We start from the raw sequence: 24,760 nt of genomic DNA, 5'->3' as shown, positions 1-24,760 counted from the left end.
CACCACCACGAGGGAGGCGGCAGCTTTGGAAACAGTGGACACTTGGCTGCGGGATGAGCTTGCCTTAGCGACCACAGGAGCAGCCCAGAGAAGGAACCGTGGAGCCCACGGCACGGGGACAGCTCCCCAGGGCCACGGGGTGTGGAGCGCAGCAGGGCCAGGGTGCAAGTGCAGAAACCCCAGCCTTGGGCGGGAAGACCCCACCAGCTCATACTCACAAATGCCGGCGAGTGGAAATCCTGCAGGCTGTCCGGGGACCCGAAGCTGGAACTGACGCTCTGTTCAAAGTTTTCCAGCACTGAAAACAAACACACGCAAATCAGTCAATGGAGGGTAACTCTCCATGCTCTCGCGCCTCCCTGCTTCTCGGTCGGCGGCCCCAGGACAACAGCGGTCAGCCTGAGTCCAGCACGTGCACTCAGCATGTGCGTCCACGAAGACTCACGTCCTTCACACGCCCGGTCAGCACACGACACCCTCGCAGACCAACTGTACTCAACATGGCCCGGGACCGGGACACTGAGGACCAGCGGCACTGCCCCGCTGGTCGGCAATGCCCGCAGGACACCCAGCCAACCTTCTAGGCTGATCCTCAAATCACTCAGTGGCTGCACAAACGTCCCACAGGCCTGGCTGGGAGCCCCCAGTTCCCGACGATCGCTCCTCTGCCACCTCTCAGGCCACTGGCCAGTACTCATTCCAGGTAGCAATTTTCTGTATTAAGATACAGGACAGCAACAGTATCTGGTAGAAATACAATGGGATCCTTGGGGAGGGCACTGTGCTGCAGCTGGCTAAGCCACTGCCTGCAACACCGGCATCCCAAATGAGCGCAGGTTCAAGTCCCGGCTGCTCCACTTCTTATCCAGCTCTCTGCTAATGCACCTTGGAAAGCAGTGACAGGTGGCTCTAGTCCTCAGGCCCCTTAACCCACATGGAAGACCTGATGGAGCTCCCAACTCCTGGCTGTGGCTCAGCACCGGAATCCGGTCACACAAACCATGTGTACAGAATTTCAGATGGGTGGTGAGAGCGGGGGTGGGAATTTGAATATTTTGCTGTTGATAAGTTAATTATATTTTTGGTTTTGCAGAGAAAGCGCTGTTAAATAAACTTACAGAGCCATTCTTAAATATTTAACCAAGTGTCACTATGGGTTATTTAATGTTTAAGTACGCAGCCTCATTTATCAACAGACCTGGTCTCCTCCAGAGACCCAGGAAACACGTGGGAGACCCTTAGAGATGCAGACGCCCAGGGCCCCAGTGGCCCCAGCCCTGGGAGAGATGGGAGACCCTTAGAGACGCAGACGCCCAGGGCCCCAGCGGCCTGCCCTGGGAGAGCCGGGAGACCCTTGGAGACGCAGACGCCCAGGGCCCCAGTGGCCCCAGCCCTGGGAGAGACAGGAGACCCTTAGAGACGCAGACGCCCAGGGCCCCAGCGGCCCTGCCCTGGGAGAGACGGGAGACCCTTAGGCGGCTCCACTGCTCTGAGGACCAAAGACCGTTGCAGGTGAGCCCAGTGGGACCCCCAACAGGAGGGAGGCCTGCAAAGCTGCAGCCCAGGTGGAAACCGAGGACCAGGCTGGGCACTTGGGCATCGGAGCGGGGCTGTCCAGGTAGGTGCCGTCCAGCAACCCCCTTAGCTGACAGTGTGCTCACAGCCTGGCAGACGCGGGCTCGAGACGGCGAGGGGCAGGACAAGGCCTGACCTTTCCACAGCGGTCAGGCGGATGCCGAGGACGTCAGGACTGTGGTATTTATGATCTATTTACTGCCCTCTGCAGAGCCAGCAAGTCAGGGGAACTTGACACTGCTCATGATTGCCACACGGGGGCTGTAACCTGGCGGCTGACTCACGCTGACATCAGAGACTCCCGGAGCACCGACGGTCACTCTCTCCACTCTACGCGGGGCCCACAGACGGGACAGGGCCGCCAGAGTGCCGGTCTCCGATGAAAGCATGGGCTCCGGGAGCCACTCCACACACCACCCAGTGCTCCCAGACGCCCAAAGGCACCTTGCGGCCTGGAAGGCTTTGTGAGGGCCCCTCGAGGGCTACTGACAGCTCCAGTTACTCCTCCGCTGATGGAAGCGGACAGATTCAGGGTTAACGCTAGCACAAGGGAGAAACTGTGATGTGAGTGAGTGCAAACAGAACCGGCTTTCGTGAACCACCACCCAGGTAGAACACAGCCCCAGCTGCTGCCCCACGCCTGCTACGGCCCGAGAAGCCCATGAGTTATGACGCTGATAGGATCACTATGCTTCCAGCACCCAGGGGCTGTGAGAGCCTCATTTCTCGTCATCTAACACAACTAAGAGGTGCATTCCTCAGCAAAAATAAAACCATTAGGATCAAGGTGACCCGGACGGCGTTCTGCTAAAATGGGGACAGAATGCAGAAGGGGGGCCTCTGGGACGGCAAAACAAGTTCGTCCTCATTCTTTGCATGAAGCATCTCTCCCAGTGCCTTGACAACGAACGTCTGGCACTGCCCCCACGCCTCGCCTGGTCCAGAGGAAGCACTGGCTCGAACGGTGTCGCAAGTGATCCGCTTAATTTCAGCATTTGGAGCGTAAAAGTCTGGGACTTCAATGTTATCCGTTTCTTAAAAGACGGGGGAAGAAGGTTATTTAAGGGGCCGGCGTCGTGGCACTGCTTGTGAGGCCAACGTCCCGCATAACCGCCATTTGAATCCCGGCTGCTCCACTTCTGATCCAGCTTCCTTCTAACGCACCTGGGAAAGCAGCAGAAGGCGGCCAGTGCCTGAGCCCCTGCCATGTGGAGACTCAGACGAAGCTCCTGGCTCCTCACTGCGGCCTGGACCAGCCCTAGAGGCTGCAGTCATTTGAAGTAAACCAGCACACGGAAGATCTTTCCTCTCCTCTCTTTCTGCAACTCTGCCTTTCAAATAAATATAAAAAATCTTTAAAGCAAAGAGACTGACGAGAACTGAGAACTGGTTTCAGGATATGATGGAATGACTTTGATCCCCACGTCCCTGCATGCGTGCATGGATGCGCAGGAAGGGCCGGTGAGTCCCAGGCGGGACAAAGGCCAGCACCTACCACACACCCTGCGGGCGCCGAGAACAGCCACACTCCTCCCTTCCTCGGGAAAGGAACCCGAGACACGCCCTGTAAGTGCCAGGCTGGACAGATGGATGGACGGACAGGGTGCTCTAAGACGTCTGTCAGCTGGGGGCAGGTCGGGCACCGACACAGTGGTCAGCACGCCACTCGGGGAGACTGAGTGTCACGCTGCAGTCTGGGTCCAAGTCCACCCTCCTGCTGATGTACACTCTGGGAGGCAGTGCACGAGGGCGCCACCCACAGGAGGAACCTGGACCGACTTTCTAGTACCTGGCTCAGTCCTGGCTACTGTGCGCTTCTGGGGAGTGAGCCAGTGGAAGGGACATCTCACTCTGTCTCTATCTCTGCCTTACAAATACAATACAAATAAAACTTCATGTTCACGGAAAAATGAAATTAAAAACATTTTTCAAGTAGCACTATCAATTGAATAACTCTAGGGAAAAGTCAGTAACTGAGCATTTCGGTCAAAAGAAGCCTGCTCCGTGCAAGTGCTGTGGCACGGCGGGTAGGGCCGATGCCTGCGGTGCCACCATCCCGTATGGGCGCTGCTTCGAGTCCCAGCTGCTCCACTTCCGTTCCAGCTCTCTGCTACGGCTTGGGAAAGCAGTGGAAGATGGCCCAAGTCCTTGGGCCCCTGCACTCACGTGGGGGATCCAGAAGAAGCTCCTGGCTTCAGATCGGCACAGCTCTGGCCACTGAGGCCAACTGGGGGGTGAACCAGCAAATGGAAGACTTCTTTCTCTCTCTCTCTCTCTCTCTCTCTCTCTGCCTCTCCTTCTCTCTGTGTAACTCTTTCAAATAAATAAACAAATCTTTAAAAAAAAAAAAGCCCACTCAATATATACTTTTTCTAAATTCAACAATAGTCCCATACAGTTAAAAATGAAATGAAAACTCAAAGAAAATATATTTTCAGAACATTATCAATGCAGCTCACGCAGCTCAGGCTGATCTAGTCCTGACATTCATGTATCTGCAGTCCACCACGGCGGGCCGAGCGGCAGCTCCCATGTTTCCCGTCTCCCAGTGAGAAACAGTAAACAGCACTGGGCATCTCCATCATGACACAGGGACAACGGAGTTGAATAACACTTAGATAAACTGCCAATAAACGAGCCATATCTACCTTGTATAATCCAGACTGTCTATCATTCATCAGGAAACGCCTGGGTCCAACCCAAGCAGTACCCTAGGAATGAAGGTCATCTGGATTAGGCACCCACACGTCATGCCACTCACAGCACCGGCATGGCGGTGGAGGACGGTGGCTGGCTGCCAGTGAAATGACCTGAGATGCAGCGAATGCACAAGGAAGAGCAGACAAGAAGACCACGAGGCCGGCAGCAAAGGGCACCGGGCACGCCTCCAGGACCCGGGTGTGGTTACGTCTTGACCTGTAGCTTAGCTGTATTATCCTGAGCAATGCTTCTATCAGCTTATTTATCTCACGATGGCAATGACACTGCTCTCCCTGCTTATCTCACAGGGCACTGCAATGATACAAATGAAAAATCAAAAGCATGTTGTAAAAAAATAAAGCACTAGGTAGGTACACATTAGTTCACGGCACAGATTCAGGGATGCGCAGAAATGTATGTGGAAATGTATGGGGTGTATTGCTCTGTGCCTGGCATTTCTAAACATCTGATCTTATTTAATTCTATTTTGTCCCTGTTTTCACAGATGATGTGAAAGGTTGTGAGTTACTCCAAGTCAACAACTAGTAGTGAGACAATGAGAATCTGAACCTGATTCCAAAACTGGAATCCATTAATTTGTCTCCTAAGCGGCTGTGAATTATCCAAGGGCTCTGGATGCTACATGTAAGCTTGTGAGGAATTAAGATAACATTGTAGACATAAACCAAACAGCGAACACAAACACGACTAGCAAATAACTGCTTCAATATGTAACAAACTGACACACCTTGAAGAACAATTTAAAAATGCAGAACTTACACACAAAGGGTTAAATTAGAAGAACTAGCCAGCGCTGCGGCTCACTAATCCTCCGCCTAGCGGCGCCAGCACACCGGGTTCTAGTCCTGGTCGGGGCGCCGGATTCTGTCCCGGTTGCCCCTCTTCCAGGCCAGCTCTCTGCTGTGGCCCGGGAGTGCAGTGGAGGATGGCCCAGGTCCTTGGGCTCTGCACCCCATGGGAGACCAGGAGAAGCACCTGGCTCCTGGCTCCTGCCATCGGATCAGCGCAGTGCGCCGGCTGCGGCGGCCATTGGAGGGTGAACCAACGGCAAAGGAAGACCTTTCTCTCTGTCTCTCTCTCTTACTGTCTACTCTGCCTGTAAAAAAAAAAGAAGAAGAACTAAGGGAGAAGCTCCACAAGACAGACAGGACTCGTGCCAAGGGCGGATCTAGGTGGCCGGAGCGTGTGTGTGGCTACTCACATCACCCCATCGAAGAAGGCACAGGAACCGAACCGCCCTCAGAAAGGAAGGACAACTGAAAACCTGGGGAGGACTGGCCTGCACGGGAAGCAAGGAACAGGTCCCACAGGGAGTCTTTTCTCATGGCGTTCTCTCGGCTCCCTTTCCAGAAATCAACCGGCCGCACGTAGATGGTTTACTCCTGGACTCACTCTATCCCACGGGTCCGTATCCATCCGTAAGCCAGCGTCACGCTGTGCTGCTTATGGTGGCCCAGTGGGAAGTTCTGAAATCAACATGTGTGAGGCTTCCGCCTTTGTTTTTTGTTTTTTGTTTGTTTGTTTTTGTTTTTTTGGCTGCTAGGGATCTCCTGCAATTTCTTAGAAACCTAAGGAAGTGCTTTTCCATTTCTGCAACCTTTACCACTGAGTAAACAGATATTTTAAAATTAAGATTTAAGATGAATAATGGACCATATAATGAAGAAGAATGCTGGCACTGCTTTCCAAATCCTGGCTCAAACAACGGATGTTCTAGAAAGACAAACGGTATTAATTACGGAAATATGTTCCAGGGACATCTTGGAAGGCCAAGACCAAGCAGTTCCGGTCTCCTGAGACTCTCGCGTTTCCCAGCTGAACCCCACCCTGAGTGTGCACTGGCCGTGCTCGGCGGAGGCCTGGTTCTCATCACTGCCCTCCGATGAGACCGATCGCTTGGCTGGGGATGCAGGCAGCCTGCACTCGTCCATCCTCTGCCCCTGCACTCAGAGCCCACCTGCGGCACCACTCCACGCGTCACCTCCCAGGGCACGCGTCACTCGCCCGAGAGACACAAGAACCTAGGAAGGGAAGGAGGAACAGCAGCAGCCGCAGGCACACAGGAAGTCCACACTCCCTCACCTAACCGCTGTGCTTCAGAATCCAGATCTTTGCAGAACCTGGAAAGACAGTAGCTCTCACACGGACACAGGGCTAGAGCAGCAGCCCACACCCAGAGGCGTTCAGGGTGTGCCGCCAACCAGAACACCTGCTCCGAGGGGGTAACGAGAACATCAACAGTGTGCCGACAGCCGAGGCCAGGCTCCTTCACTGACTCGGTTTACGTCTAGCAGGTTTTACAACAAAATCAATCACCAAAACGGTTTTCAGCACTTCTCAGGCTTTTGAATTGTGATCCTGTAACGGTGAACACCAGATTCAGCACACAATAACAGCAGATCGCAAACTCCAGGACCGCAGCCTGGGTACACACACAGCAAACAGCCGGTCGAGCGCCGTGGAATGAATAACTGACCGGCAGAAGAAAGGACCCACCGTTGTCTCCTTTCAGCAACTGGCAAGCTGAATCTTAACCAAACCCATGTCCCCCAGCAATGAGCCACAAATAAACTGTAACCCTGAACATGGAGTCTAAGTTCGGATTATAAAAAAAACAAGCAAACAAACAAAAACACAGCGGTGCCATACCAAGTTCACCTGTATGCTGTTAACACCAAAGCCCAGCAAGGGCGCAGGGTACCCGGGGCACGCTGCCGACTTCGGGTGCCACGACCTCCCTGGGCAGTGAGCTGTACCACTGGTGGTACCTGCTGATCCTGGAACTCCGTATACAGGAAACACACTTGGCTGCTTACATCAATTACCACACAGACACATGGCAGGACATACTTAAAATAACCGCTGGAAGAATATTCGTGACACAGAAAGCTTCAGCAAAATGTTGTGATGTGAACAGGTGGATCATAAAACTAGGTAAGAAGGGCCAGCGCTGTGGCACAGCGGGTTAACACCCTGGCTTGAAGCACCGGCATCCCATGTGGGTGCCAGTTCTAATCCCGGCTGCTCCTCTTCCAATCCAGCTCTCTGCTGTGGCCTGGGAAAGCAGCAGAAGATGGCCCAGGTCCTTGGGCCCCTGCACCCACGTGGGAGACCTGGAAGAAGCTCCTGGCTCCTGGCTTCGGATCAGTGCAGCTCCGGCCACTGCGGCCAATTGGGGAGTGAACGAGCGGATGGAAGACCTCTCTCTCTCTCTCTGCCTCTCCTCTCTTTGTGTAACTCTGACTTTCAAATAAAAATAAATAAATCTTAAAAAAAAAAAAAAAACTAGGTAAGAAACAGCATATACCCCAAAATTGAAAGCAGGACCTGGCAGGTACTGGCATCTCTATGGCACAATCACTCATCTGCCAAAGGCAGACCAGTCCAGTCCAAACACAAAGCCCAGCACAGAATACTACTCAGCCTTAAAAAGGAAGGGCGTCCTGACACACTCCACAGCAGATGCAATCCCTAGGACGTTCTAACTCCAACAAGCCAGTCACGCTCAGCACTGCCCCACCCCCAGCCTGTGCCCTATCTCCCCTTGGCCACTGAGCCAGCCCCCACCCACCCCGGCCTGTGCCCGAACCCCCCTTGGCCACTGAGCCAGCTCCCACCCACCCCGGCCTGTGCCCTAACCCCCCTTGGCCACTGAGCCAGCTCCCACCCACCCCGGCCTGTGCCCTAACCCCCCTTGACCACTGAGCCAGCTCCCACCCACCCCGGCCTGTGCCCTAACCCCCCTTGGCCACTGAGCCGGCTTCAAGTCAAACCCTTATACACTGTGTGATCTAAGACGTGTGCAGTAAAATTTAAGCAGAGGACACTGAGCAGCGGGAAGCCAGGGTTTTTTTTTTATTTTCTTAATACTTGTCTGGATTCTGCAAACTTTCTATGATGAACAAAATCAAGCCGCACACACACAGCCGGAAGCTCCAGCCTCACCGAGTCCGTCCAGTCTTCCCCCAAAACCAGTGGAGCCGGGCCCCGCTCCCCTGCCCCACATCCCATCCCACCATAAATCCCAACAGCTGGACTTTCGAAGCCCTCTGAGGAACAGCCTTCTCCCAGCTGCCCCTCAGGGTGCTCACCACCTTTGCTGCCCACCACCCCTAGTTCCCTGCCTCCTCACCAGCGGCCATTCAGCCGCGACAGGCGCCTGCACGTCACTGACGAAGGGGCACACAGGCGGCAAGTGTGCTGCCTTGGGTCTCACCGCTCACCGGCAGCACAGTCAGAGCCTGAACCCAGCGTCACACGATGGTGCCCTCACCCACTCTCACCACCCCCGGCTGTAGGGATCCTATCCTCCTGTTAATCCAGTCAGTCCTTGTTCAAGATCTCTGCCTCAGAGAGGCCGCCCCAGCCCCCCAGTGAACAACCCTTCCCAGCAGGGCCCTGGGCAGTACCTAAGGGGTACCTGCATCCTGAGCGTGGGAGCCCCAGGAGTGCAGACACCCCACTGCACTCACAGCCGCATCCAGGCACCCACAGTCACCCACCAACACACTGCCCAAAGAACCCGGAGGCACAGGGCGGGACCCAGATCCTGGCCACACTGCCTACCTGGGAGAGCCGGCAGCATGCCCAGCCAATCGTGCAGGCTGTTTGCAGCGCCGGCATCCCACGTGGGCACCTGTTTAAGTTCCAGCTGCTCCACTTCCAATCTAGCTCCCCGCTAACGTGCCTGGGAAAGCAGTGGAAGATGGCCTAAGACCTTGGGGCCCTGCATCCACGTGGGAGACCCAGAAGAAGCTCCTGGCCCCTGGCCCCCAGCCTGGCACAGCTCTGGCTATTGCAGCCATTTGGGGAGTGAACCAGCGGATGGAAGATCTGTGTCCCTCCTCTCTCTGACTTCCAAATAAATCAATCTATCATTTAAAAAATAATAAAAAAAGCTTTCCTTGGAATTCTCTCACTTTCTTGAAGGAGACAGACTGCGGAATATGGGTTTTATCGAATGTTTCGCTACATCAAAAATGAGGGAAAATGCAAGGGAGTCTGGTCCAACGCTGGAAGCGAAGAGAGCTCCAGGCCACGGCAGCGCTGTCCGATCCCACCTGCAAGCATTCTCCGCTGAGTTCCTACTTGGGTGCTTCTGAACCGTGGCCACCACGTGGATTTCGCAGGTCATGGGCACCTCTTTAGCCCAACAGCCCAGTAACAAAGCGAGGCGACAAAACCCCTTCCGAGGGGAGCAGCTCTGGTGGTTCTGGCGCTACTCGGGCTGACGGTGCAAACTCGTGCTGCTGCTGGAACTGACACGGCCGGGGTCAAGGGTGACTGGGCAGCTTCGACAGCCAGCTGCCCGCCTGACTGCTCTGAAGCAGGGCTCCCCAGCGACGGAACGTCCCTGAGACTTCAAAGCAATAAACACGTCATGTGAATATCACGAAGGGGCTCAGGGATGTGGGGGACTGACGCATGCCAGTTACACACATGATGCCGGGACACTCACCTCCACCCGCCCCTCCCCGGGCAGCTGCAGCTCCAGGAGCTCCAGCTGTGGGCCCTTCGTGAGCCCACCAAGGCCTGCCTCTGCCCTGTCCCTCCTCTGTGTGCTCTGGGCATCAGATTCTCCCATGCAAGTAACGACCCCATTCAGCACGCCCCAGGGGTGAGAACTACAGGCCTGGAGGGGCAGGCAGCCACGAGGGCGACTTCCTGTGAAGCCTTTTGCTAACTAAACACACGAGGGCCACGCATGCAGACGAGGACCGTGCAGTGACCGGGACCCACACAGACTCCTGACCCAGCCTGGTGGCAGCTGGAGCCCTGAAGGCTACAGGAGACCCCCACAAGGCTGCTCCCGGGAGAAACCCCAGGCTGAGGCCACGCCGTGACGGTGAGCACAGGGGTGGGGGCGGACAGAAGGTGTGCATGCGGTCACGCCAGGAGTGAGCACCCACAGGCTCCGCAGTGGGGCTGGAATGGAAGATGGGAAACGCCTGCACTCGAGCCCTGGCGGACCTGGGCAGGGGCTCCAAGTACGGGGACTCCTCCCCCAGGCTGCAGGGAGAGCGCGGAGGTGGGCACCATCACAAAGACCCATCACGGTGCGCTGACACATGTGCAGCATTCCATACGTGTGACTCACCCACATGCATGTGCTGCCAGACTGCGGCTTGCAGGCTGCAGACTCAGCCCCCAACCCCTCCCCCCGGGTCTCAGCCTCACTGCCCCCGCCCCCCACGGGTTCTCATCCCAGGGCCTCCTCACTGGATCATGCAGCACTTCCTCTGGAATTCCAATCCGTTCTTTGCTCCCCCTCATCAACAGTTCTCACACTCAACTTTCTTCTGTCTCAAGAAAGCGGACGAGCAGCGCCCCGTGGTTGGCCACCATCATAACGCAAACGTGCACACTCTGACCCTACAAGTCCACTTCACGAACCCCGTACACACGCAGAGGCATAAATACGCACGCGTGTGTCCACAAAGTCTAAATAAAGCACGAAGCTCCGACAGCACCACAGGAAGGTGCGCTTGCTGAGGCCGTGGCGTGTGGAGGTGTGGACCAAAGCAAGGCTCCCCCAGAGCGCGCGGCAGTGAGCAGGGTGAGCCGGGTTAACATGGAGGACGCGTGCACGGAGGGCTCCAAGGAACTGCCTCCACATCAGCAGTGGCCCAGAGGGAGGGAGGGCAGTTACCGAGGCTGCGCAGAGCCCTGCGTGGAACACGTCTACAGTGTGCGCACGCTGCTCCGCAATCACAATAAAACAATAAAGATAAGAGATCACCATAAACAGAAAACAACTTTCACCGGCCTCCTCCACTGTGCCGACTGCACAGTACCACGGTCCAAACTCCTCAACACCGTGGCTCAGGGTGCCCGGGCCCTCCGGGGCGCCCACTGGCCACCCGCTCTGGCTGAGGACAGCAGCTCCCGCCGCTGCAGTCCACACGTTCGCTGTAACTTCACATCTCACCCATCTCTGACACTGCTCACCATGTAAATAAAAGCCACGTGTCTGTACACCATGCAAGTTATTATCTTAAACACACATGTAGTGTGTCACAGATCACATATGTGTACACAAACATCATGGGACTTCAATTGCCTGGGGGAAAAAGGAACGAAAAATCTGACTTTATTTTGGCACAAAAATGTTATTTTCACAATACAAAGAAACCGTGTATTGAACAGCCGGCTCTGCGGCGTAGCAGGTAAAGCCACCACCTCCAGTGCCAGCATCTCATATGGGCACTGGTTCCAGTCCCAGCTGCTCCACTTCCAGTCCAGCTCTCTGCTGTGGCCTGGGAAAGCAGTAGAAGATGGCCCTAGTCCTTGGGCCCCTGCACCTGCGTAGGAGACCCAGAGAAGCTCCTGGCTCCTGGTTCCGGATCGACACAACTTCAGCCATTGCGGCCATCTGGGGAATGAACCAGCGGATGGAAGACCTCTCTCTCTACCTCTACTCCTGCCTCTCTATAACTCTGCCTTTCAAATAAAAATAAATAAAATTTTTAAAAAAAGTGTATCATAAAATAACAATGCAGGGATCTCAGAAAGCTCTTCGCACCAAAGTCAACTGCTGCTTTGAACCCCGGGCTTCTGTGCAGACTTTGAAATTCCCTCGCACGCGTGTGTGTGCATGTGTGTGTGCACGTGTGCATGTGCATGTGCGTATTCCGGAGGGAGGGAGAGAACAGCCCCCTCCCCGGCTTCACCTTGGGCAAGATGGGGGGCAGTTGGGGATGCAGTGGCCGTGCCTGACCTGAGAGCACTCAGCTCGCCTTCAGCCCCCACTGCTGCTCCGAGCTCTGCGGCTGCCAAGACCCTGCCCCTCCCTCCAGGCCTCGTCCCCACCCAACAGTTCCCCAGGGCCAGTGCTGGAGCCGGGTGGGAGCCTCTGTGAGACGGGCCCTCGCCCTGCCCAGCAGAGACGCTGTTCCAGGGCTGCTGGCCCCACCAGCCCTGTCCTCCTCTACCGCTGTGCTGACCACAGTGGGCAGCCGTGGCCTGCAATCAGACCCACAAGGCAAGACCACAGTGACTCGCAGAGTCCACCCTGTCCTTCTGCCCAGCAGGGACGCAGCGGAACATGGGGTGGGGCTCTTATCTCCCCACACAGGGTCACTCGGAAGCCCACAGAGGCTGATCTCTGTGCTCACGACCAGCGCTCGCCTCCAGGAACAGAACCCAAGCCTCCGAGCTGAACCGCTATCAGCTGAAAACAGCTCCCAGGAAAAGAAAAAGCAGGAGTTGTTAACGTCCCACAGCCTCCCGTTCAGGAAGTGTGAGTTGCAATTTTGCACGAGGCTTTGAAGATGTCCGAACGGCCGAGACTTCCTGACAACACAGCAGCAAAGCAGACTCTGCCTCTCTTCCGGGGCGGCCACCTGGTCTCCACCTCCACTACCTGTCGGCAACGACGGGCTTCGGACATCCTGTTCCGATCCCTCGGTCCCACAGCTAAGACACCAGCGCAAGAGGGAAGGGCCCAGATTAGAGTTAGGAGGAAACCGGGAGGAAGCGCAGGTCTCCTGCCTCCTGTCCAGGGACTTCCCTCACCTCCCAGCCAGAACAGCTGAAGGGGGTGAAATGCAGTGTCAGGGCACGTGTGGGACCTGCGTCACACGTGCGATCCATGCCTCAGACGCAGCCATCAGAACCTTGACTGACAGCTGCAGCCCAGAGCGCTGGGCTCTGCTCCCTGCTCGGAGAACAGGAGCCCAGAGAGGGGGCGGTGTCAGTTTTGGAAGGTGGAACAACCGGCTTAGCAGGATGCGGACAGCACAGCTCTCAAGCATAGGAGCCCCGGGTCCGGGAGGTGGAGGACGGACTCTGTGACACCTCAGGGCATGAGCACTTCACACAGAAGGCACCCGAGCTGGCACCATGCCCCACGCAGAAGAGCCAACCCTGACACGTCCGTGTGCTCAGGGCGCTGGGCTGCGTGTGGCAAACACAGGCACCGTGTCAGTAACTGACTCCGCCTGCTGGCCAGAGGCAGCGCAGGGGCTGCAACCCAGGGGACAGCAGGCAGGCACTGGGCAGGTGGTCCCAGGACACCTCCAAGGGCTGCCACTGCAGGTGAGACCCGAGGAGCAGGCGCAGTGGCCACACAGGGAGAAGGGGAGGGCGGAAAACGCTGATGCCCAAGGACAAGGTCAAGGACGCACGTGACTTCCAGGAAAGGCTTGAGAGGCCGGCGAGGCGGCAGACACCCTGCTCCTGCGCAGACAGCGACATCACAGAAACAGCCTGCCAGTCATCAGACTGCTGTCAAGGGGGGCGTGGCGAACTCGGCCTGGGCTGGGGGTCAGCCCACCACCATGCTGAAGGCAGAGCTGAAGGCACCAGGGGAGGACAGGACAAGGAGGCCACCTGGGGTCCTGGCTTGGGAAACGGGGAGGGGACGGTGCCAGTCCTGAGGCTGCAGAGACAGAGGGGAGAGACAGGACGGGCAGACTAGACTGGAAGGCCAATCGAGTTCACGACACGAGTGGACTGAGACAGTCGGCCCGGGGGCAGAGCTCAGCGTGGGACATCGCCTCGGAACCAGGAGCCCGTGACCGGTACTCAGAGCCCTGGGCGGTGCAGGCGTTGGGCCTCACGGTTAGATGCCCACGTCCGCTGTCTGAGCACCACGTGCCATTCCTGGCTCTGGCTCCTGATGCACACCCTGGGAGGCAGTGGTGACTGTTCAAGTAGCAGGGTTCCTGCCACCTACATGGGCAACCCGGAGGGTGCTTCCAGGCCTCTGTGGACTGAACGAGCAGACGGGGCACTCGTGTGCATGCGCTCCTGCTCGCTCGCTCTCAAATAAATAAAGTGAATACACACAGAACTCCCAGCAGCAAGGGAAGGGAGAAGACAAAGTCAGCAGTTTTTTCCAGAGGAAGTGGGACACTTTGCTCAATGCTACTCAGAGAGCCTTCCCTGGCAGCAGCCGCACACAGCCTGGACCCTCTGAGTGACAGCAAAGACACAGACAGGACAGGGACGATCCGAGCAGGAGGCCAGGGAGGCCAGAGCCCCAGACACAGAACTTCGCAGACTTGCCTTCAGGGGACAGAGCAACGGGGGACAAGGGACTTCAGGAAGGTGTGTAACACAGGGTACCAGAACACGAAGCCACTCCCTCAGTCTTCCAACACATCTCATAGTTAGTGCACATAAGAACATGCGTTAGGAGCTCACAATCCAGCCAGGTGAGACCAAACACACACGCCACCGTGAGGCTCAGAGCTGAACCTTCTGAAGGCAAAGCAGGCCCGCACCTGCAGATTCAGCCACCGTGGAGAGAAACTATCCCAGGAAGTCCCAAAAGGCAGAAGGTGAACTCGCTGCAGGTGACAAGAGTGGTGCACGGGCACCCCTGTGGGCCCCAGAGCCTCAGCGTCTCTCCAGCTGGTGCTGCCCGGGCACTGCTCCTCCTACCTCGCTCGTGTGCATGTACGCTGAGAGGGGACGGACTCCCCGCCTCGTCATCGGTCGCCGTGGTCCTGGGGAGGAAAGGTCACCTGCAGACTTTGCACCACTTTATCTACAGAGCCAGCCGTGCTATGAGGCTGCTCGGGAACGGGGAAGCGCTCTCTTCCCAAGCCCCCTCCACGACTCTCCCAGGAAGCCACCTGAGATCCAGCAACAGCTCCGAGGGGCAGGTGAACACGTGGAAGAGTCTGGGCTCCTGCCAAAGGGAACCAGATCTGCCGGGCGGGATGCTACGCCTTGTGCAGCAGCAACACAGCGCCCGCCATTCCCCAGATCTGAGGCCCAGAGCACAGAACTCCCCACCACTGCGGGATTTCGGACCCACACCAGCCGTCCTCCCTCTCCTCTAGATTTCACAGACAGACCTGTGGCGACTTGACAGGCACCGGGATCACTGGAACAAACGGCCCCCTCGCTCTCTGGACGAGGCACTGGGTCCCAGAAACTGCTCCCGTGAAACCCGGCCTTTGTGCCCTCCCACCCCACGCCCACATCTCCCCCTCTGCATCCAGGGGCTGTGCTTTGGTGGCACCACTTGTCAGTGAAGTAACGCAGGGTCTGTCCCTTGGCAGGATGTCCTCCAGGTTCACCAGGCTGTGACCAGGGCAGGCTTGGCTCTCCCATGGGTGGACACTTCTCTTGAGTATATTTACCGAGCAACCAACTGACCAACCTGCGCTCTGTTTCCTTACCCCTGCGCGCAGCAGTGGGCACGTGCATTGCCTCCAAACCCTGGCTACTGTAGCACCGCAAAGAGCACATCTATTCAAGACACCGATCTCATTTCCCCCGGAGACACTCCCAGGAGTGCGGCTGCTGGGCCACTCGGTGCTAGTAGTTAAATCTTCAGGAAGCTCTACCCTGTCTTCCAGCCTGGATGGATTCATCTGCAACGCCCCAACAGCGTGCCGGGGTCCCCTGACTTCAGCGTCACCAATTCTTGTTGGAGAAGAGCTCCAGGGAAGCCAGAGCCGGCCCTCTGCTGACCCAGGCCAAAGGCTCACAATCAGGACATAAGAGGCCGCTGTCGACGGAAAGCTCAGAGGACCAGGGAGCAGACAAGCGTGGATGGATCCAACGGTGGACGATGCCACTGGGCGCTTTCCTGGAGAAGGTGATGCCCGACCCGGCCGGGGCAGTTACGGGCACGCAGCAGCACAGCGCCAGACTCGCTGCCCTGTGCCCCTGAGAGCCCTCCCTCCCCTCCTCCTCCTTGTCACCTCCAGAACATGACGCCAGGTCTGACACCGGGATGGCAACAGTCGGCTACCCGTCCACAGCTTTTCTTGGCTTGTTCAATTTTCCATCCGAACAGCAGCAATTAAAACCGGAAGGTCGTTCTTCAATACTCTCAAGTTTTATGCCTTTTTTGCAAACATGACATTGTGATTTCACAATAAAAATGTTTTAGATTTACCTCCGGCTAAATTACTTGGCTGTCTCCTGAAGCCTCTAGGAATATCTGTTTCGGGGAGATTCTCCGTGATGTTCAGTGGCTTCACTTCCGCCCCGCCCCTTGCCCTGGGATGTGCCGGCTCCGGGCGGTCGGCTTCAGTCCTGATGCTCCGGTCTGTGGCATCTGAGCAGCCTGGCGTCCACCCGACAGCACAGCCCAGTTTGCAGTCTTGGCTCCAAATCATTTCACTCTCAATCTGCCAGCCAGGAAAGCTGCTACTCTCTCCCTCTCCCTCTCTCTCCTCTCTCCCCTCCCCACAGCCTCCTAAACCACCACAGGCTAAAGCAGCAGCAGCTGCAACCTTGCTTTCAGAGACAACCCTCTGTTTCCAGCTGTGTGAGTAGTGCCACTGCTGCAAACCTGAAACATCCTCCAGTGAAAACAGGACACTGGCCAAGCCAAACCTTCAGCAAAACAGCATGCCGGAGGGCAAGAGCCGTTTTCTTTCTGTCTTCCTTTGAAACCACAGGAAAAGACTGAACATATGGATCCAAAGACGCTGAGAAATGTAGCCCAGAGATGTTAACGGAACGCAGCTGCCCAGAGCCAGGTACTGGGCAAGACCTGGACGACAGGCAGTCCTCCACACGCTGCCGCCGGGGCACTGCTGCCTGCAGACGCGGCGGCTCCCCGCACTGCACGTGTGCTGCAAGAGCTCAGCCCAGGGCTCAGCCCGGGGCCCGCCGCAGGGCACAGGAATCTCCGTTCCCTGTCCTGAATCAAAATCCCCCCGCCAGATACATTCTGCCGCAAGGCTCTCCCTGGCAGGCAGGCTGGGATCCCGTCCTGGGGGCCTGGCCCTGGTTCGCTGAGCTGCACACGGGAAGAAGTGGCTTCTGCGTCACCAGCGCTTTCCAAGGCTGGGGCACGGCAGTCGGTGATTTTCAGCGATGCATGGAGACCGGCTGGTGAGTAGACAGTTAGGGACTCTACACGACACGCTCGCTGGGGCCCGAGCACACGCAGTGAGTTAGAGGAAGGTGAGCACTACAGGGACGTGGGCGTGTGGGAGAGCTAGGGAAGGTGCTGAGCACACACAGGAGACATCTTACCCAGACTGGATGGGAGGAGGCTGTGAGGGGCCAGAAACGGCCTCCTGGAGGCAGGCGCATCACCTGAGGACGAGGAGGCACAGGTAAATACCACACAGAAACTCCCGGGCCGCAGGAGACCAAAGCTGGCCTCACCCCGGGCCAGCACCCACCGCCGCCACCACGGCCACCGCCACGGCCACCGCCACCGCCACCGCCACAGTCACCGCCACCACCAGCACCAAGGCCAACACCACTGCCACAGCTGTGGCCACCGTCGCCACCACAGCCACCAATGCCACGGCCCCCACGGCCACGGACTGCCCTTCCCAGTTCCCATATCCCCCCCACACACAGCAGGGACATGGGACCGGCCAGCTGACCCTCATGCCTGATGTTCCCCAGACGCACTGGGGAGCTTTCTGAAGGTGCCAGCCCCTTTTCCAGAAATGTGGTTTCGCCTCCCGGCCAATGGCTTTGTTTCTCACGCTCCCCAGGGGACACAATGCGGCAGCCAGGACCAAGAACCACGGCCGGGGCGGTCTCTCCGGGCCCGGCGGCTCCCATCCCTGGTTGCACAGGAACATCCTCTGGGAAGCTCTGAAGGCCCAGGACGACTGCATCCCAGAGTTCCGGGGGTGGACCCTGGAACCCAGCCCTGACACCTCCCAGCTCCGTGCCGCATCCTCCTCGTGGGCCTGGAACCCAGCCCTGACACCTCCCAGCTCCGTGCCGCATCCTCCTCGTGGGCCTGGAACCCAGCCCTGACACCTCCCAGCTCCGTGCCGCATCCTCCTCGTGGGCCTGGAACCCAGCCCTGACACCTCCCAGCTCCGTGCCGCATCCTCCTCGTGGGCCTGGAACCCAGCCCTGACACCTCCCAGCTCCGTGCCGCATCCTCCTCGTGGGCCTGGACCCAGCCCTGACACCTCCCAGCTCCATGCCACATCCTCCTTGCGGGCCTGGACCCAGCCCTGACACCTCCCAGCTCCGTGCCACACCCCCCGCGGGCCTGGACCCAGCCCTGACACCTCCCAGCTCCGTGCCGCATCCTCCTTGTGGGCCTGGAACCCAGCCCTGACACCTCCCAGCTCCGTGCCACACCCCCCGCGGGCCTCTCTTCCAGCCTCGGAGGGTGACAGGAAGGGAAGAGAAGCTCCCGCGTGCCCACTCCCTCGTTCCTATGACAGATATTAACGAGAGCCACAGACCCAAGGCCACAGGGTGCACCTTCCCTGGGCCGCACCCCACGGCGGGTAGACAAGGGACCTGGGCATCACTCCTGCCGAGGCCATGCAGGTGGGGAGTGCCCGGCCCCAAGGCCCTCCGTCTCGAGCTGGCTCCCACAGATCCCTGTGCCAAGCGGCCCCGGCACGCGGGTGCAGGGTGAACACCACAGCACCACCCCCCAGCACTGATGTCCACTTATCCGGCGGTGAGGAGCCCACACCACAATGGGCAGCACGGCCGGCTCTGCTGGAATCCGCATAGGGCAGCAGAGATGCAGCCTGGCAGACCACCTGGTCCCGTGAGGGGACACGGACAAGTGCACAGTGGGCTCAGGGGTGATGCCTGGGGCTGGCACGGGGCTCGGCAGCCGCTTCCCGGGCCAGAGTCTGCGAGGCCGGCAGGGCCAGACAGGGCTGCTGGGCCGTCGTGGGTGCGGGACAGGGAACGGTGCCCTTGCTCTGAGGGGACAGGCTCTGCCTGCTCTGGCTGGGGCAGAGCTTGCTTCCTGAGCACAACACGGGCAGAGACGGCCGAGGCTACCCAGGAGAGCCTCCCTGTGGCCCACACGGTCAGGGGCGGGAGGACAAGAGACGTGGGGTCACCGTGCACAGGAGCAGCACCACGAGCCCAGGACACAGTGGGAGGGGCCATGGGCCTGCTGTCTACTGGGGCTCCTGACTGTTCTTTCCAACACCAGGGAAGAGAGGGGGGAGGGGTCACGGGGACTCCTCACAGGTGATGAGGGCCTGGCTGTCACAGGGACCCCTCATAGGTGATGAGGCCCCGGGGTATCACGGGGACCCCTCACAGGTGGGTGAGGCCCCGGGGTATCACGGGGACCCCTCCCAGGTGGGTGAGGCCTGGCTGTCACGGGGACCCCTCCCAGGTGATGAGGCCTGGCTGTCACAGGGACCTCTCACAGGTGATGAGGCCTGGGCTGTCACGGGGACCCCTCCCAGGTGATGAGGCCTGGCTGTCACGGGGACTCCTCACAGGTGATGAGGCCCCGGGGTGTCACAGGGACCCCTCACAGGTGATGAGGCCCCGGGGTGTCACGGGGACCCCTCACAGGTGGGTGAGGCCTGGCTGTCACGGGGACCCCTCCCAGGTGATGAGGCCTGGCTGTCACGAGGACCTCTCCCAGGTGATGAGGACTGGGCTGTCACAGGGGCCCCTCACAGGTGAGTGAGGCCCGGGGTGGTACTGTCAAATGGGTGCCCTCACAGGTGACTGAGGCCCGGGGTATCACGGGGACCCCTCACAGGTGATGAGGCCCCGGGGTGTCACGGGGACCCCTCACAGGTGGGTGAGGCCTGGCTGTCACGGGGACCCCTCCCAGGTGATGAGGCCTGGCTGTCACGGGGACCTCTCCCAGGTGATGAGGACTGGGCTGTCACAGGGGCCCCTCACAGGTGAGTGAGGCCCGGGGTGGTACTGTCAAATGGGTGCCCTCACAGGTGACTGAGGCCCGGGGTATCACGGGGACCCCTCACAGGTGATGAGGCCTGGCTGTCACGGGGACCCCTCCCAGGTGATGAGGCCTGGCTGTCACGGGGACTCCTCACAGGTGATGAGGCCCCGGGGTGTCACAGGGACCCCTCACAGGTGATGAGGCCCCGGGGTGTCACGGGGACCCCTCACAGGTGGGTGAGGCCTGGCTGTCACGGGGACCCCTCCCAGGTGATGAGGCCTGGCTGTCACGAGGACCTCTCCCAGGTGATGAGGACTGGGCTGTCACAGGGGCCCCTCACAGGTGAGTGAGGCCCGGGGTGGTACTGTCAAATGGGTGCCCTCACAGGTGACTGAGGCCCGGGGTATCACGGGGACCCCTCACAGGTGATGAGGCCCCGGGGTGTCACGGGGACCCCTCACAGGTGGGTGAGGCCTGGCTGTCACGGGGACCCCTCCCAGGTGATGAGGCCTGGCTGTCACGGGGACCTCTCCCAGGTGATGAGGACTGGGCTGTCACAGGGGCCCCTCACAGGTGAGTGAGGCCCGGGGTGGTACTGTCAAATGGGTGCCCTCACAGGTGACTGAGGCCCGGGGTATCACGGGGACCCCTCACAGGTGATGAGGCCTGGCTGTCACGGGGACCCCTCCCAGGTGATGAGGCCTGGCTGTCACGGGGACCCCTCCCAGGTGATGAGGCCTGGCTGTCACGGGGGACCCTCCCAGGTGATGAGGCCTGGGCTGCGTCCTGGCTTCACGGCGAGGTCCTCACAAGAGGGTCAGGCAGCCCTGACACTCCCACTGGGGCCGGCAGGCAGAGGTGACCCCGCGAGGGCGCTCGGAGGCGGCTGCGAGGAAACCGAAGTGCTGAGGGCTTTGCTGTGGACCTGCAGCTGCGGATCTGCGAGAACAACTTCTGCCGCCCGACAGCTGGTCTGAGGAGCCCCGGCAAACCCACAGGAGAGAGAGAGAGCGGGGCGCACAGACAGGCCCCTGGGCCTAAAGCCGCCCCTCCTCCCTGGTCTGCCCTGAGGGCTCTGGGCACCCCCACAGTCAGGCTCGACGGGGAGGGTCTGGTGGGGAGGAGAGCAGGTCTCTGCCCTCTGCCTCAGGAAGCGCCGCGGTGGACAGACCTTCTACGGCAGTTTTAACAAACCCCGTGACTCCAAGGACTCGCACTCAGGAGATCTATTTATGAGGGGATTTTTAGGGCTTGGCTCACACCCGGAAGTCTGCCTTGCTGTGCCGATCACTAATGAGAGGAAGGTGCCACAGAAACAGGACTGATTTACTCTTTGAAGAGATTCTGCACAGGGTTTTAAAGAATCCAGAGAAAGGAGCGAATGCCGTTTTCGTGTGACAACCTCATTTTTTATAATTTAGGGCCAGTGTCTCAGAGTAATGAAATATATTAAAAGAGGCAAAAGGAGTACCCCACCAGTCAGTTTCTTAGGAAACTTCACAAAGACTTCTACAAACTCATCAAGTCTCTCAAAAAAAAAAAAAAAAAAAAAAGAAAAAAAAAGAAAAAACAGAAAAAAAATATGGGATCAAAGGTAGAAAGCCAGACTTGGGGGCAGGCATTTAGGCTAGTGGTTAAGATGCCCACGGCCCACATCAGAGAACCTGGGCTCAACTCCTGGCCCCAGCTCCGACTCCAGCCTCCCACAAACGCGCATCCTGGGAAGCAGCAGTGGTGGACTGAGGCAGGGTGGGGGTGGGGGGTCTGCACCACGGGGGGCCAGGCAAGAAGTGCAGGACGCAGAGAGCCAGCACTGAACCCAGTGCAGCACGGCATCCGGAGGAGACAGGACCCAAGAGAATCCATGGGACTGTGCGCAGTGGCCTGGAGAGACCGGAAACCCTGGGGGCGTCGGGACGTCGGGCCGGGGGCGGGGTGAGCAGCTGGGAAAGCCTCCTGTGCAGTAAGATGGGCATCTACTCCCCGTCTTCCAGGGCTGCTGCAGCCCCAAACAGGACAGTGAAGGTACCGCACAGAACACGAGGCCCAGGACGCACTGAAGAAACACCCATCCTAAGCCCTAGCTTCCAGCTTGCAGCCCATGCTCCACTTCTGATTCAGCTCCCTGCTAATGCACCTGGGAGAGAGTAGAGGTTGGCTCGAGTGCTTAGGCCCCTGCCACCCACGTGGAGACCTGGATGGAGTTCTTGTCTCCCGGCTTTGGCCTGGCCTTGACCTGGCTACTGCAGCCATTTGGGGAGTGCATGGAAGATCTCTCTCTCCCTGTCCCCAGCCCCCTTTTGTCACTCTGCTTTTCAAATAAATAAATCTTATAAAGAGATACAGCAGCTATATTACTTCTTTTCATTATCCCACGCTGCAGGCCACAGAAGGAACCAGTGAGAAGACAGCCTGGGGTGCAGGGCGAGAACGGGGCCTCTCCTGCACAGCGCAGCGGAAGGGCTGTCCTGGGCTGCATTTACTCCACGGCTCCCCAGAACCTGATCCACCCAGGGATCACCAAGGAGGAGCCCATCTTAAAGGCAACAGACTCCAGATCGACTCAGGTGCAAGCCTGCGCCAACAAGTGTGACACACTGAACTCGGGGACTCGGCGTAAATCCCGGAAAGCCAGCTCCATGGTGAAAAGGCCAGCGCCTTTTTAATTAAGGGCGCAAGTGCCACCAGGAGGAACCGCTCCTGTCACCATCAATGAAAAGGCCTGAAAGCTCTGGGACCTGTTCCGAGATCCTTGCTTAGTGCAAAGAGGACAGAAACGAAGCTACTGGGTTTTTGCAACGGCACCACAACCCCGTGGTGCTGGCGCTCGCAGCCTCGGGCCAGGTTTGCTACACCAGCTTTTCAGGTTCCTTTTTCTAGTTCTTGCTTTTTTCATTCATTCATTCATTTGAAAGGCAGAGTAACAGAGACACAGTGAGACACCTCCACCTCCTGGTTCATTCCCAAAATGCCCACGATAGCCAGGGCTAGGAAGGCGTGAAGCCAGGAGCCGGCAACTCCGCCTGAACTCCCACAGGCGTGGCAGGGACCCGAGTCCTTGGACATCCTGCACTACCAGGAAGCTGGATCAGGAGTGACAGCTGGAACTCGATCCGCCACTCAGATGGGGGCGTGGCAGCCTCACCTGCAGCACCAGGCCTGCCCCTGACTCCTGCCTCTGCTCACTGCACAGATATGAAGCTCTGCCAAGGCCAACAGCATGCGTCCAGCAGGAGCAATGCAAAAACTGGTGCAAATTGGCTTCAGAAGGCAGGTGCACCACACGTCAACAGAGCACACCAACGTACCACAAAAAGTTCATGCGAAGTGGAACTGAAAGATAAGCTAATTTTGGTGCAAAAAATTGTCAAAGCCATGATGGGGGTCTTTAACAAAAAATGTAGGGGCCGGCGCTGTGGCAGAGTGGTAAAGAAGATACTACGGCACTGGCATCCCAGCGGGTCTTGGTTCAAATCTCGGCTGCTCCACTTCTGACACAGCTCCCTGCTAATCTGGGAGAGCAGTAGAAGATGGCACAAGTGCTTGGGCCCCTGCACCCATGTGGGAGACCCAGAAGAAGCTCCAGGCTCCTGGCTTCAGATTGGTGCAGCTCCAGCCATTGCAGCCACTCAGGGAATGAACCAGTGCATGGAAGACCTCTGTGTATCTCTCCCTCTCTAACTCCGCCTTTAGATAGACAGAAAGAGAAGAAGGAAGGAAGGGAGGAAAGAAGAGAAAACATGGATTATGATAAAAACTATGCACCCCAATAAACTCTTTTTTCTAACCTCCATTTTCCCATGAACATTTACAAAAATAGATTTAAGCTCATTCCAAGCACAGCTTTACCAGCTATCCATAGTCTTCCAGACACCATACGGTTAACACACCAGCGATCTGTGCTCATGCCCTCTCAGTGTGAAATCTAGTCCAGGCTCAGGACCGGCCGTCGATTTAAACGTTGTCCACTCTCTGCGTCAGGATCAGCATCCTACATCACTGTGTCCCTGGAGAGTGGACCACTTCTCAAAACTACCAACAAGCAAAAGCCAAGGAAGTCACCCACAGGGACAAACCCAGCAAAAAGGATGTAACGACTTCTTGCGGCCTCACTCAACAGCCGCGTCCCAATACGCAGAGGCCAAGTCAGACGCCTGGAGCAGAGTAAGGTGTGCAAAGTCACGGACAGACAGCGTGACAATGAGTAACACTGTAACATTCCGAGGAAACAGCAGAGAACAGAATCAGGAGCTCAGAAGTGAGAGGAAATGAACTCCTGTCAAGGAGACGCACAGGCCACAGCCAGCGGGCAGGTAACAGGGCAGCCGAGGTTACAGGTTACAGGTGAGCCGAGAGCCCGCACTTTTATCCCCTCGTCCTCATCTTCCCAGCGGCTTCCTGGCTGCCCTCAGCCCGGTCCTCTTGCTTTTCATAATTTGTATTGGTTTACTGTGCAGACGTAAAGGAGAGAACACTCCTATCCACCGGCTTGCTCCCTAAATGCCCACAACAATCAGGTCTCTGCCCTCGGTGGCAGGGACCCGAGAACTGGGCCACCACGGCTGTCTGGGCAGGAAGCCGGGTCAGGTACCCAGGCACACGGCGACACGCGCACCCTCCCGGGTGCTGGTGCCGCAACTGCCAGAGCGACGGCCTGCCTGCACTCTAATTCTGCTCAGCCTCAGACCAGCAGACCGGCCGGCTGAGGGGCTTCTGCTTTGACGACAGATACTTCTCGTAAAAACCAGGCCACTCCGAGTTCCCACTGGACCTCAAGTTCCCAAGGTGCCTTTCACAGAAGACAGGCAGGTCTGCAGCCCTGCACAGTGCCCCTGGGAAAGCAGCAGAAGGTGGCCCAAACGCTCGGGCCCCTGCCACGCGCCTGCGCGACCTGGA

The 24,760-nt window shown here is 58.0% G+C and overlaps 1 protein-coding gene across 2 annotated transcripts in view; it reads right to left on the bottom strand.

Moving 5' to 3' along the window:
- Positions 1-24,760, bottom strand: part of ANO6 (anoctamin 6) — a 138,796-nt gene that overhangs the window by 84,819 nt on the left and 29,217 nt on the right. Inside the window, exons 2-3 of one of the 2 annotated variants that reach the window (XM_051850989.2) lie at positions 17,245-17,307; positions 219-298 (exon numbers count right to left, since the gene is read on the bottom strand). In XM_051850989.2, the coding sequence (XP_051706949.1) occupies positions 219-298; positions 17,245-17,307 (143 nt within the window). The remainder of the gene's footprint in view (positions 1-218; positions 299-17,244; positions 17,308-24,760) is intronic. The other variant, XM_008259361.4, reaches the window with a different exon arrangement.

The sequence above is a fragment of the Oryctolagus cuniculus genome, chromosome 9 (assembly GCF_964237555.1).
Source record: "Oryctolagus cuniculus chromosome 9, mOryCun1.1, whole genome shotgun sequence".
In the NCBI taxonomy this organism is placed as follows: domain Eukaryota; kingdom Metazoa; phylum Chordata; class Mammalia; order Lagomorpha; family Leporidae; genus Oryctolagus; species Oryctolagus cuniculus.
The sequence above is the reverse complement of the archived record's forward strand: the minus strand, read 5'-3'. Positions and strand labels throughout refer to the sequence as shown.